This window comes from Anomalospiza imberbis, chromosome 3 (genome assembly GCF_031753505.1).
Source record: "Anomalospiza imberbis isolate Cuckoo-Finch-1a 21T00152 chromosome 3, ASM3175350v1, whole genome shotgun sequence".
Lineage (NCBI taxonomy): Eukaryota > Metazoa > Chordata > Aves > Passeriformes > Viduidae > Anomalospiza > Anomalospiza imberbis.
Genome location: NC_089683.1, coordinates 107,236,579 through 107,250,579, shown reverse-complemented (window position 1 = coordinate 107,250,579; position 14,001 = coordinate 107,236,579). Strand labels below are relative to the sequence as shown.

General features: G+C 38.4%; 1 protein-coding gene across 8 annotated transcripts in view; it reads right to left on the bottom strand.

Annotated features, from left to right (window-relative positions):
- Positions 1 to 14,001, bottom strand: part of MACROD2 (mono-ADP ribosylhydrolase 2) — an 853,971-nt gene that overhangs the window by 253,507 nt on the left and 586,463 nt on the right. For all 8 annotated transcript variants that reach the window (XM_068186328.1, XM_068186321.1, XM_068186323.1 and 5 more), the window contains one exon: positions 2,137 to 2,210. In XM_068186328.1, the coding sequence (XP_068042429.1) occupies positions 2,137 to 2,210 (74 nt within the window). The remainder of the gene's footprint in view (positions 1 to 2,136; positions 2,211 to 14,001) is intronic.

Below are 14,001 nucleotides of genomic sequence, written 5' to 3'. Positions count from 1 at the left end.
CCATGTCAAATGGATCACACTGACACCTGGCACAGAGCTACATCAGTTCTTTTAAACCAGGTAACTATGCTCACATTGCTCATGCATCAAATGACAGAAACCCAGTAATGGTATGCTTCCCAAAGATCTGCTTTACTGCATAAATTACTGCTGTCTTCAGTAAAATTAAGTATTTTATTTTGCTTCTGTCCTGCTTACAGCATGTAAAACATGCTAGTATGCCATAATCTAAAACTTAAGCCAATGGATTGTGGAAGAACCTTAGGAAGATAGTAAGCTTCATGTGAGAAAGTACAAAGCTGTGGATAACCAAACCCTCAAAACATATCTTGACAGAAACCTAATACTCCACTTCCTTCAAAAATCAACAAAAACTCTGGGGGAACAGCTCTGAATCATCATCATCAGTAATATGCAATGATTGCTCCACCCATATGTCTTCAAGTGCATCAAACAGAGTGAGACCTTGCCTTGCTGAGGTTGGGATTCAGGATGTTAGGAAAAACAGGTTTAAGACAACAACTATGAGCAGTAATAGTCCAAATTGAAAAAACAACTGTGTAAGAGGGAAGGAAAAGATGAGTGTCAGATGTAAGATGAGTAGGATGACTTTAAATAATTGCTTTGTAGTTAGGACAGCCTGGGCTCCTTTCACTGTCCAAACATTATAAATGACAGCTACTTATTTAAAAGTAATTCTGGTTAAATTGGAGTTTGTGAGGAGCAAGACAGAAGGTGTACATATAATACAGACTCAGCTTTTGAGGAAGAAAAGCTTATTTCTGGAGCAAAAAACTAAAACAAACCTTTTAGCCTATTTTTAAAATTATGTGGTAAAAATGAAGCTAGGAGAAATTATAAGATGGTAAGCACCACAAACATATTGGCTTTAAACTTACACATCAAAATTAAAATTACAAACAGACAAGATCCCAGAAATGTAAGTTGAGGGCTAAGATGATGAGATTTAGGCCCTAAGAGTGTTAATCAAGTCTGTCCACTGAAAACTCCTGCTTCACTGCTCAGCTTTCTAGCTGTGAGAAGCAACTGTGACAGCAGCAAAAGCCACAGCAATCAACTACTCATTGCTGCAAAGAATCAGTGTCCAAACAGGAATGCCCTCCTTAGCTGCACTTCCACGTTTGAAAACCTCAACTCTACCACTCAAATCTCAACATATTACCTCCTTTCAATCCAAATTTGGCAAAAAACCCAAACAAAACCACATAAACCCACTAAATTCACACCCTGACACATCAGATTCTTGGGAAAAAATAAGCTCCCTGAATATATTGCTAGAGGAAAAATATTACTAATTACATCCTTGTATGCGGTGCTTCTCCACTCAATTCTTTGTTCAATGTTTTCAGACAAAATACCAAACAACTTTAACTGTCTGAAATCTGCTGGCTATCATCATGAGGAAACAGGCAGACTGTCAGTTCAAGACACAATGATTTTTTTTTTTTTTGTTTTGCCACTTTTTTGCTGCACTTCTCCAATGCAACATTAGGAACAGAGAAAGAGAAACACTGGAAAGGGGAGAGATGCAGATCATTCTGTTAAAAGCATTTTTTGTCTTGTACAAATAATCATTATTATGTTGCCACTGGAAGATGACCAGTACTATTAAAAATTCATATATTTAGCGAGTTTTTCTGGGAAAATGAACACTTAATAGTAAGCAAAGCAAAAAGTTAATGAAAACACAAAATAGGAACCTAAAGCTCTTTACTGTAAAGTGACCTCTGGAACATCACTGACCTTTGGTAGCCGTTTCCACTGACAGCTGGTATGCACATTTCCTTTCCAAGAATCTCCTCATTATTACCCAAAAACTGTGACACTCAGAAACAGCTTAGGAAGAGAACAGTCTTCTGCTTTGCCAGGAAAGATTACAATGCACAGGAAATGCACAGTATGGTTTCAAACAAAGGTATTTCCTTTGAACTCTAGAATAGCTTTTAGATATAAAAATCTTCCTCTGGCTATTTTGTCCTGACCCGACTTCACTGGTCTTAAGACTAAATAATAAAAGACTTCAAGGCCCAAGCCTATGTTTACTCTTCTCACAGTTTTAGAGTCAAAGACCATAACCTTAAACAGAAATCTGAAAAAAAAAAATTTATTCCATACCTCATTGTGATTCTTGCTTAACCATTCCTTAATAGTGCTAAGGGCAATGACAGCAGCAGGCTCATTTGGAAAACCTAAAAAAGAGAAGAAATGGGAGATAAATAAAATTTACATATTTCTTTTATATATAAGAAATCAAAAATCTGGGCTTTTTTTTTTTCCTATTCTTTAAAATATTTTGGAATTACAGTTGGTCAACTCCCTTCACAGATTTGTATAAAGGTTTTAGGCAACATCTGTTACATTTTTCCCCAGCTAAATAAATAGGCACAACAATGCTTTATTGGATTTTTTTTTCCTTTACTCTAGTTAAGAAAAGTCCACTGCTCAAGAGAAGAAGAAACAATAGAGAGCTATACATGTGTCACACTAGGCAGGCACCACTCAACACATCTATCACAGTAACAAATACTAGGCTTACATTTCATGGCAGCAAGAAAAATTCAGACATTTCTTAAGGCATAAGGGCTTTCTTAAGGCTTTCTTTTTTAACCCATCTGTCAGCAAAACTATACCACACTATGACCCCAGTGCCATAGGCCTTATAAAGAGAGAAATGTTTGATTTGGAAATCTCTCAATTTATGACCTGAATCATAACAAAAAACTTTGGAAATTAAAGAATTCATGAAGCATAAGCATGTGAACTTAAGGCCTTCTGTTGCTTGATACATTAGCAATAGTAATTCCCCCCAGCACTAAACAATAACAAAACTCTTTCCAGGGATACAAACGTTTTGCTTTGATGGTTTCTTCCTATCAAATCCATGGATGCTTTCATTACTTAGGCACCTTAATTTAATTTTACTTTAAATTCCTAACTTGGGGGCAGCAAATCATTTCTGTGAGGATTTAAAAATAAAACCCCATAAGCTGTATGAATCGCTCTCAGCAGGTTAGATTAATAGAACAGGCTTTGAAGAGATGGAGCTGCAGGCATAGTGGACAAGCAAGCAACAGGGTTAGAAAGAGTCATGAAATTTAGCATACAGCTGTGTAGATACAGCCCTTCCTACATCATACATCACCCTTGCACCATAAACTGAAACAAAGATATTGCAAAAAATTATAAATTTTCAGCTTTTTGACTTATATCTTCTTTAACCCTTTTACAGAATTTGTGCAATGCAAGATTAGGAAAAAACCCAATGCAAACCAAAATCCCTCACTGTAAATTGACTCTGCAAAGATTTGCTCCAGCAGCATGTGTACTGTTCTGAAGTGACAGATGACAACAATTCATCAAGAAAAACAAGGAAAATAGTCAATTTTGGATAATACCAACATTTAGCATGTGCTTCCTTTGAATACATTTCTCAATAAAGCATATTTTTACATTTTTACATTTTAAAAAATAAATGTACCAAGTCCAAGATAGAAAACTAGCTTAGACCCTGTAAATGTTACTGTGGATACTTCTATTGCTGCTGGGAAAATAAATTCTTGTAACATTTAATAATGCTGCTGATATCATCAAGGCATATGTCTCATGACACCAACTAACCATCACTAACGAAACCCAAAGCAGGGACTTCCAACAGCCTCATTTTCATAATATAAAACAACAGAGCTCTAAGCAGACCATCTGCTCAAATTAGTAACATCCTAGCTAACAAACTGGGACTTTTTCACACAGAAATTCCATACCCTGAGTGTGGTAGCTCTGCCTGGACATAAAAGGAACACCATGCAGAGGGACAAATGCGTATTTCAAACAGCTGATACACTATTGTTTATGCACTGAATGGTTTATTTTCAGAACAATTCTCCCTCCAGCAAGATTAACTTTTCAGGCTTGTTTTTCACTCCCTTGCAGCAGGGTAGCTGGGCAAAATGGTGATAAAGCACTGAGTATTGTATAGAATCTCTCCATAAATTGTACACTGTTTAGAAACTGCTGCCATACTAACCAGTCTTAAATAGAACCTTATCTAGAAAACTGGTTTTCAATTACTACTAAGTCACCACAATGCAAAGGAAATAGTTCAGCAACCTAAATAAACAGCCTTGGATTCTGTGTGTGATTTCAGAAAATATGCTGAAATCCATCATAGCCTTTTATGACCAGCTACCCCCCAAAAAGAATAATCTAATTAGCATTTTACACACATTTCTGAAAATTTTATGGAAAGGATTATCTTACTGACTATATGTAGAAGCAGGATGAAACTAGCCTCCTGTTGCAAACCTTGCACCAGCACAAAAGCCCCTGTGTCTCTGATTCTCAAATAGAAAAATATTTTTGTTTATAGGACTGGGTTAAAGGACAACAAAGCAAGATGGGATCTGTTAAAACATGCTTTTGCATTGTTTTTATCTCTAGCCTACATTTGCCTGCCAAAACATTTCTGGTTTGCTCCCATCTGCACCCCCATTCCCTCTTTCCCACTTTCAGTGAAAAAGCAATCTCAGGAAGCACGTGGGAATCAAATTACTTGAGAGAAATGAGCTCGAGGTGCCTCACAGTTTACTGACTGCTGGAGCAGCAGCTCAGGCAATTCTGGCTAAAGGCTCAATTTCACAAAAGATAAAACAGGTAAAGTAATGAGTGACACTGGGCCATGTTACTGCAGTGAGTACTCCTCCAGCATACTGAAAAGGACAAGGGTACAAAAAAGCACACATTGGCCATGAGGTACAGGACTTCACCGTGTTTATTTGCCTGCAGAAAAAGAGAGGGTTGGCAGGTTGTATGTCATGGACAGGTGTGTGGCAAAGTGCACCTGCCCACAGTCACAGGTATCTAACTTGGACTGAGCTTTTCACATCCTCCACTGCCACAGTGAAAACCTTGGCAACATACCCAGCCATACCAAAAAACAGTGCAGGCTGTGTCTGCTTCAGCAAGTGACAATTTTACTGCCACCATCTGCATTCTGCAGTGCCAACTGATCACATCTCACCATCCATGACCAGGATCCCAGCTCCTCAAGTACAGCAAAATCCTGGATACAAGCAGCCACTCCTCTGGTGCCCCTCTAAGTTCAGAGGCCATTCTTTACAGCACAACTTTCATCATCACAGCTGATGGCACAGTGGGTGCAAGCCTTCTAAGTCAGTAGGAACCACCACATAAAGTACACCTCATCTGAACTCTACTGCTTTTGGTATGTCTTTGCACAGATACTACCCACAGTGACAGCCTAGGAAAGCTTTGAGAGGTCTTCAAACTTAAAAGAATCTGCAACTCTTTCCAGGGCTCTACCAACTTATTCCTGGAATTGTAACCCTGACCTGTGAAACAGCTGGCAAAGCAAGCTCTAGGCTGTGACAGTCCTTGCAGTCAGCATGGCCATAATTTTCCTGCAAAGGCATGATAAGATATGGCAGAATTATTTGGATGTGAAATAAATGTGCTGTTTTAGAGGAGAAGAGTGTGAAGGAGAACTAAGATAGTAACTAGAGATACTCACTGATATCCCCATTACATTTTCTATTTCTTCCCTGAAATGCAACTGGTAAGAACATAAGTCATCCTGTTTCATCAAAGTACATAAAATATGCAATGAATTCCCCGTTGTCAGACACCCTTGTGTAAATGCTCAGTCTTTTGTGCTTGGGGGATTCAGAGGAGAAACATTACTAATTATGAATGTCTGCTACTCTGCCTAATTTATCTGTGCAGTATCAGAAAAACATATACCAGTAGTCCATAGAATTATAGACTATTTGAGTTGAAACATACCCAGAAGGATCACAGAGTCCAACTCTGGCCATGCACAATGTTCTTCAAAGCATGAGAGCAACAAGGATTTTGAGAAACAAAACTAAGAGAAGTCTACTTCAGGGACTGCCAAACTTTGTGGAGATGCTGGTAACTTTATCTGCCTCTTTTACTGGGCTTGATCCAATCTCACAAAAAATGTCTAACTTACAATCAGCTAATGCCACCTCCCCATGAAAAGCCCATTAAGAAAACACAGGTATTAAGCAATCAAACATTAATATGATCTGAGGATTAAGGTAAGAGATTATAAGAGGAAGGCTATAATACTAACAAGCAAATGTCAATCCAGAAAAATCATTTCAGTAGCTGTAGCGATAAGTGTTATAATTTGTCAGTTCAACTGAGATGCCTAATGTTTTCTGTAAATCAGCTCCTCCTGGTAAAAAAAGGTCTGCAACCTTTTTTGCTAGTACAGCCTAAGTGCTAGGCAGGTTTTTATTCATTTAAAATGTTCTCTTCTCTATGGATTCTAAAAGGCTCATCAAAGGCTTAATATTTTTATTTGCCAGTTTTAATGGTTTAATTTTGAAGACAAACATGAAAAGAACCAAATGCACATCAACACAAAATAATCATTATGTATTTTCATATTTTCCTCAGAAAAATATCTACACTGGCATATTTGTGCATATATCAAGATGTAACAGTTTGCAGACTGTTCCTGTGTGCTAAAACGAACCCCGAGTCCCATGGCTTAATCAACAAGACTGTTAAAATGGAAAAACTTCCATGCTTTAAGTTTATAAATTTGTCAGTATGTTTATAGATATATAAATGATGCTCTCCAAATAGTAGCTGGTCACATTTTTAAACTGGGGGACTGTATTGAAAGCCATCTCTGCAGTCAGTATGACAGGATATCTCCACCGTGCATCAAGTACTTGCTATGTGGGAATCATCAGCACCAGATGGCACGGAATACAAAGATGCTTTAAAGGAAATAAGTGGGAAAGAAGAGAAAAAAGGTACTAAGAATTTATTCCATACATGTTCTGAAACCCGATATTATTGTTGGTACTGTAAACACCTTCTGAATCACAACCAACATATAAATAACTGTGCTTCATTATGGCCACGTGGGTTAAGGCCAGCTATTGACAGACCAGATGATTGTGCTTAGGACAATAATAGACAATAAATGAGATGCACAGCCCAGCATGCCTGAGGTAGGGTTAACTCAATACGTCCACTTGTCCTTCAGCTGTGAAATAAACAGAATAATCTTGCAACTGATCCCATATAATCATCTTGTCAGAGATGTATTTTAGTAGTCAAAATTAATTCACTCATGAATTCATGTTGATTCCCATTACCATGGTAAATCCATTCTGTTTGGAAAGAGATGATAGTATTCTACCAAAAAAGCTTATTGTGTTGCTATTCCTGAGGTTTTTTGCTTTTTTTCACTCACTCTTCTTTTTTTTTTTTTAATAACCATTGCCACATAGTGATTGGACAAACACGCTAAGCTCCTACCTTGATCATTTTTGTGGACTCTCATAACTTGGAAAGAAAGTATCCTCATTTGGATCAGCTACTTTGAAGACTAAACTGAAAAGCCATGAATCTTCTGCTAAATAACTTACCTTACCTTATTGAACTCAGTCAGCCAGAGAAAACCTTATTTGCTGTCCACTCAAAAACTAACTCTAAGAAAGTGGAATTAAGTACTGTGAAAAGCCAGTAACCTTTCTGTTACCCCAAGAAACAAAGCGGCACCAATCCACTGTATCCTTCACAGACTGTGCTACAGTAATTAATTATCATTCATGTAAAACAAAGAAGGGGAAATAAAAAAAAATTCAAAATGCATAAACAAAACATTATTTTGAAAAAAATCATTATATGCTTTTCAATTGCTCCCAAGAAAGGTACAAACCTTTACAATTTCCTCAAGTGTGGCATGCACATTTCTCTCTCTCTCAGGATCTTTCATAGAGGTGCACAGAGAGAAAGAAAGAGAAAACAATTTCTATTTCTGCTCCTTGTTTTTCCTATGTGGAATGTGTTTGGGGAATTCTTTACCTAGGGTGATTGCTTGAATGGATTCTGGTGAGGATTGTTTGAGCCTGATGGCCAATCCAATCCACCTGTGTCTGGACTCTCACAGGATGGTCACGAGTTGTTAGTAAGATATGGTAGTTAGAACAAGTAGGTTTGTAGTTTTAGTATCTTCCTTTATATAGTATATTAATGTATTATATCATAGTTATAATAAAGAAATCATTCAGCCTTCTGAACTGGAGTTGGACATAATTTCTTCCCACCAGGTTCGCCTGCATTTTAGAATACTCGAGTGAAAAAATTCAGCAGCAACATAAAACTACATGCAGTTCCTGAAGAATCACTTCCACTTACAGATGCAGCTGGTGCAAGGTGGTTAATAAAGAAACTCAAAAGAACTTTTCTGCTCTGATACAGTGACACAAACCTGGTAGAGAACTGAAATAAGGGAGAGCCTTTCTTCATCCACAGAAGTACACTGGGAAAGACAGGGATCCCTGGTTAAGTCAGTCAGGGTCAATGCTGGCACCAGGGAACATGATGAAATTCACACAAGCCAGCAAAATCAAGACAAGTTGGAGGTCAAGATACATGGACTTCTTGGTAACAGGGCTTGCTCAGCCTTGGCTTGTCAGAAGAGGTGCCTAGTGTGTGCTGGCTGAGAGGGGCCTCTTGTCTGATCAGCACATCAACTCACCTGCACCATCAACAGCTCGCGTGCTTTTCTATTGTGTATCTGGGCTCAGCTTAGGGCTGCAGCTGAAATAAGTTGGTTGACAAAAGGTGGCTACAATGCAAGACCAACTAGGTCACAGCTGTTTTCTCTGAAATACACAATATCACACCATGCTTCACTTCATGCTCTGCCTTGCTGATATCATTGGAAAAATACCTGCCATATAACTGTGTTAAAAGTGTCAGCTGAACAGAGACATACACTGTAATCATGTAGGTCATGTGAGCAGAGGCTTGCACCAGTAAGTCTAAAGATTCCACTGCAGAAAAACTAGAGTTCAACTTTACTGCATTGTTTGATATTTATTAGCATTGGAGGGGGGAAGAAATTTTAGTGAAAATGCATTTACACTTGGATTACTGAGGAGGAACAGTGTTCCCCTACGAGTACCTTGCTGCAAGAAGTATCATAATGCCATTCTGAAGGAGAGCTGCATGTGTGTAAGAATTTCACTTTTCTGCAGTAGTAGTAGTGATTTTTTTTAATTAAAAATCTAGGTTTTGGTTTCGCTTTTCCAGCATTTGTAAAGGAGTATGCTTGCATGGGATACATCATGGAGAAATGGAGTCTGTAGCAGTCTTGTAAAAAAAAAACATAGCAAGCAATACTTGGAGACTCTGGGAAGGAAAACTGCTTCATAGCTGTGCTGTTTGCTGTGCTGTGTGATGGAGCTTTTCTGTCTGTCAGGGAATTTCTAATTCCCAAGCAGAAAATTAGGCTTCAAGATGAGCACTGTAGGGGAAAGATCAGACAGACACCAGCACAACACTGAAAGCAAAAAGATCTCACTGCTCTGGCCATTAGCATTCTCCTATGGGAAGAGAAAGCATAGATAATGCAAATGCAAGTGGAAGATATACTCATGCAGGTAGTTTTGCAATTATAAAATCTACCTATGAGAGTGCATAAGCAATGTCTGTGCAAAGTACACAGCTGTTTAAACACATGCATGCAGCTGTTCCTGAGCTAAAGCACATCATTCTCCTTTAAATAAACTTTATACCATAACCAGAATTGCTATTCCAGAAACAATTGTTGTACAAAGAAATGTTAATTGAAAGAGATTTCAAAGTGTACATGAGCTTCCTAATGCAGAGTATTAAATCCTCTATTTTGCCATATATAACAAGCAAGTTGGGTTTTAGGGTGGCAACATAATACAGCCAAAGTAATTTGAAACAAAGTGTAAAGCACTAGTCAGCTGTGAAATCTCCCATCATACACTGAATTGCACAGCAATGGGATATTGGCTTCAGTGTAGTTACAATTCCAACATGGTTAAATATTTATTCTACACACTGATTTAAATAAAAATGCCCTGTTGTTTTCAAGTGCAGGAAAGTGTAAGTAATCAATCCTGCCTTCCTAACATGTCTTGATAATGCCTCAGGAGATAAAACCCAACCAAACCAACCCCCATGCACCCACACGCTCTGAATTCCACTTGAAACTGGTACTTGCTCTTGAAATGTGTGGTCCAGGGCATTGGACCTCCTTAACCTCCACTGACACTATCCCACTATCCCAAGCCCTCCTTGACACACACTGTCTTTAAGCACCAAGGGATGACCTGTTCAGCAGTGGGAATAAAGTAATGATTCTCTACCTTGCCAAGCGCTGTTCCTCATGGCATTTTGCTATTGATTGCAGGCTCTAATTGAAGGCTTATCTGAAGTCGAGATATTCTTGATGTGCCACTCCTTATTGAGTTTTGGATGTCTACTAATGTATCTGCCACTACAGGTTGGGCAGGGGGAGAAGGGGTAGGAATTGCCATGGGAAGCTTGCTCTTCTTGCTGATGGATCTTTGCGCAGACAGCGGGAGCCAGGAAAATGCACTGAGGAGAAGCAGACTGAGGTGGAGGAAGAGGAGGAGAGGGAGGGAGCATGGAACCTCTTGCTGCAAGATGGGGAGTCGGATTCTGGGAAGAAGGGCTGAACGTATGAGAAAATATCAGGGTACTGGTTTTGCTGGAGCTCTCAGTACTTTGTCTCAAAAAGGGAGCACACCATGACGGGAGTTACAAGAGCTAGGGGAAACACATGCATGTAATGGACATAAGCCACCACAGCAAAATGAAGGAAAATAGCTGCATAGAAAGTCTGAGAAACTTCAGAGGAATAAAACATGCACAGGCAATAGTGAAAAAAATACAAAATCACATAAAGAACACAGACAGCATTGCCAGCCCAGCTCTAGCCCTTAAATCACTTCCACCACGTTCAACTGCTCTAGCAGATGCAACACAAAGACCTAGGTGGATTATCTAAAACCAGCAGATATTTGGGGAAGGCCATCCACGTACAAGAACAAACAAAACTATCTCACATTATTTCTACTGAAGCACTGCTCTTATCTCCTCTCCAAGAGAAATCAAAGATTTCCTAAGAGCACATAATCAGCTAAAGTAATATATACTTACTCCTTGTGAAGGAAAAAAAAAGGAAATAAAGATGCTCTTTTATCTTTTTTTCCCAAAAGACATATGAGGAAGAAAGTTATAGGGCAGGTTGGGTGAAAAAGCAAGATACTATGTCTGGCACATTTAATCTACTTAGTTTAGTCTTTTTAACAAATACATTATTGATTCTTGGTTTGTCTTTATTATTCACACTGTGTATTTTTTTCAAATCTTGCCTCAGACTGCAGTAAACCATACTAAAGGGTCACACCAGCAGCTATTGTATTCAGGAAATCTACAACAATTCAAAACTGAAATATTTCCATCGATGTGGAGTTCAAAAATGCCAGTACACTGGAGGAATGGGGGGAGGTGCATTCTAAATTTGATGCTTAATGGCTTGTCCTTCACTGTACAGAAAGGCAATTCATGGTACCTGAACACATACTGCATGTAAACTGATAAAACAAGTGCTTGTGCAGGTTGTTGGACTTGATGCACTTGAGCTAGTGCATCGTTGCACTAGCTCAACAATTTTATGCTACAATAAGAGAAAGGATTTTTTCCCCTTGCCCAGATGCTGCTTCATTTCTGTAGTAGTCATTTGCCTGGCAAGAGGTCAGCTCCACATATCCTTCTTTTTGTCCTGCAAGGGTCACAATGCACCTTATTTGATTTTATGCTCCTGTAACTATCAGCAACCAGCCAATCTACAGTATTTATCTTCATTTCAGGATGTATTGCAGCAAAACCTTTTCAAGAAAAGCTACATGGAATCCACTAGCACCTCTTCAACCTCCCCCCCAACGCTGCACTGAAAAACTTTTCTGCATGTTCTGAGATTACAGCAATTTACGCAGCAGATGAAAAGTGGTTAGAAGACTGTTAAAGTTTGGAATAATGGGGAAAACTGGATTAAAGCAAGAGTAAGGAAAAAATGAAATTTAAAACTCTAGATTTCAGCAAACCTGCCTGGTTACAATGGTGCATTAATCACTTCTGGTGCTCTTAGCAAGATCTCAAATGCTAAAGGATGTAAAAAAAATTAATGGGTAAAATATGAAAATAACCTTATCTCTTTGAACACCGTGATCAGAACACTTTTGACTAACAATCCCCCCAAGAAGCAGTTGCTTTTTCAGCCCAATACTGGTAGCTGATCAACAAAATAATCCAGACCTCATCAGATAATTCAGTGTTTCAAAAGATCACAGTATTAATTGTTAAACAAGTTTTTGTTACAAATACCATTTCTCCTAACATCTCTGACTTGCATTTCACTCACAATTATGCTTTTATTGAGTCTTGCATTCTTCAATCAAAAAGGAAATTAAATAACCAGTTAATGGCACATGCAATTCCAGAAACTCAAATCCAATTTAGTCTTGATATGAACTTCAGGTCTTATTGAACTTGTTTTAAGTAGCATTTTCAACATGTATTCTGGTAAGTTGCCAGTATATTGTTGGAGTTTTTAAAATTTATTTTTAAATCATTATATGAGCAAACATAGCATTCAGAAAGGTGTAACAAACATCAAACATTCTGGTTAGACCAACAGCGGTAAATCCAGCCTTAAAGTAAATATATTCAGTTTTGTGAGATGTCACTCTTCAGGGGGAAACATGAAGCTGAAACACACATGTTTATCAAGTAATTTTGAATATTCAAATTGAGACGGGGGAAAAAGCAATAACAGATCAAATGAAAATTCTGGTAGTCAGAAAGAATGTCCAGATTTGAAACAAAGGAACCAGTGCTATGGTTGGTCAGACCAAGCAGTGAAGGATTTGGAAGACTGAGAAATCTCTTTTGTCCAACAGTGCAGTACAAATAAGAACCTGATCTGTACAATTTAAATGGAAATTTCTTACTACCTGTCAGACAAGTGAGATTTAAAGACCTTCACTTAAAAACCCAGGCATCTCCAAACCTAGTCTTAAAGCGAAAATTGACCTTCCACCTCAATTTCCTTCTAAATGTGGCCACGTGGCCACAAAGAGGTTGTTTGTTCTTGCACTTTAATAAATTTAGATTATGTGTATGGTCGGCATGAGATGACCCACACTACACCTAGGGAAAACCATCCTTTCAAGGCAGATCCATGCCACAGTCAAACACAACTAATCCTCTTGGAAACATGACATCCCAGGCAGATTAGCAGAAGGGACATGGAAAAGCATTAAATGCTTTGCAAGGAGAAACCTCACTGATTGTTAAACAATGAGGCAAATGAGGGAAAATATAAGATTTTTAATTGGGGGATACGTAAAAAAAGTTGTCAATTCAAAAGAGCTGGTTACATTACCAAAATAATGTTAGATTTAGAATCAAGCTTGGGGAACAGTTTATTCAATGTGATTTCCATTAATTTTATCAAAGCATCCTCGCTACGTATACAATTACACTCAAGATAGTTCACTTTACCATGACAGCTGCACATCTGCAGATTGTGAAAAATACCCATGCAATATTGAGTTGGGTTGGGATTATTTCAGTGAATTATTGGTATGCAGACACTAGCCTCCACAGCTCAGTCTTCTTCACATCTCTGGGAACAGAAATCAGTTTTAAAAAAACCCCAAAACTGCACAAAGGATGGAAAGTTGTATGTACGTATCAATGCATGGGTCAAGATCTAGAAAGGGAATAACAGTACCTGGGAGTGAGTGAGGGGAAAAAAAATTAGAAAGAGTTCTGCAAATTCCTCTTGCAGGAGGTGGGAGAGGATTTGGGAGTGAGGGTGGGATGTTGAGCCTGGGAAAGGTGAGGTTCAGGGAAGACCTTTGCATCTCACTAGGTAAATCTATTTTAAGTGACAATACATTAAATTAATTTTCCCTAAATGAGGATTGTTTTGCCCGTTATAGTATTTGGCAAGTCATCTCCCCGTCTACATCTTGGTGCACATATTTCTTCATCTTGTCTTTCCCCCTGTTCTGCTGAGGAGGAAGAGAATTAAGCAAGTTGCTGGGTGGGCATCTGTCAGCCAACATC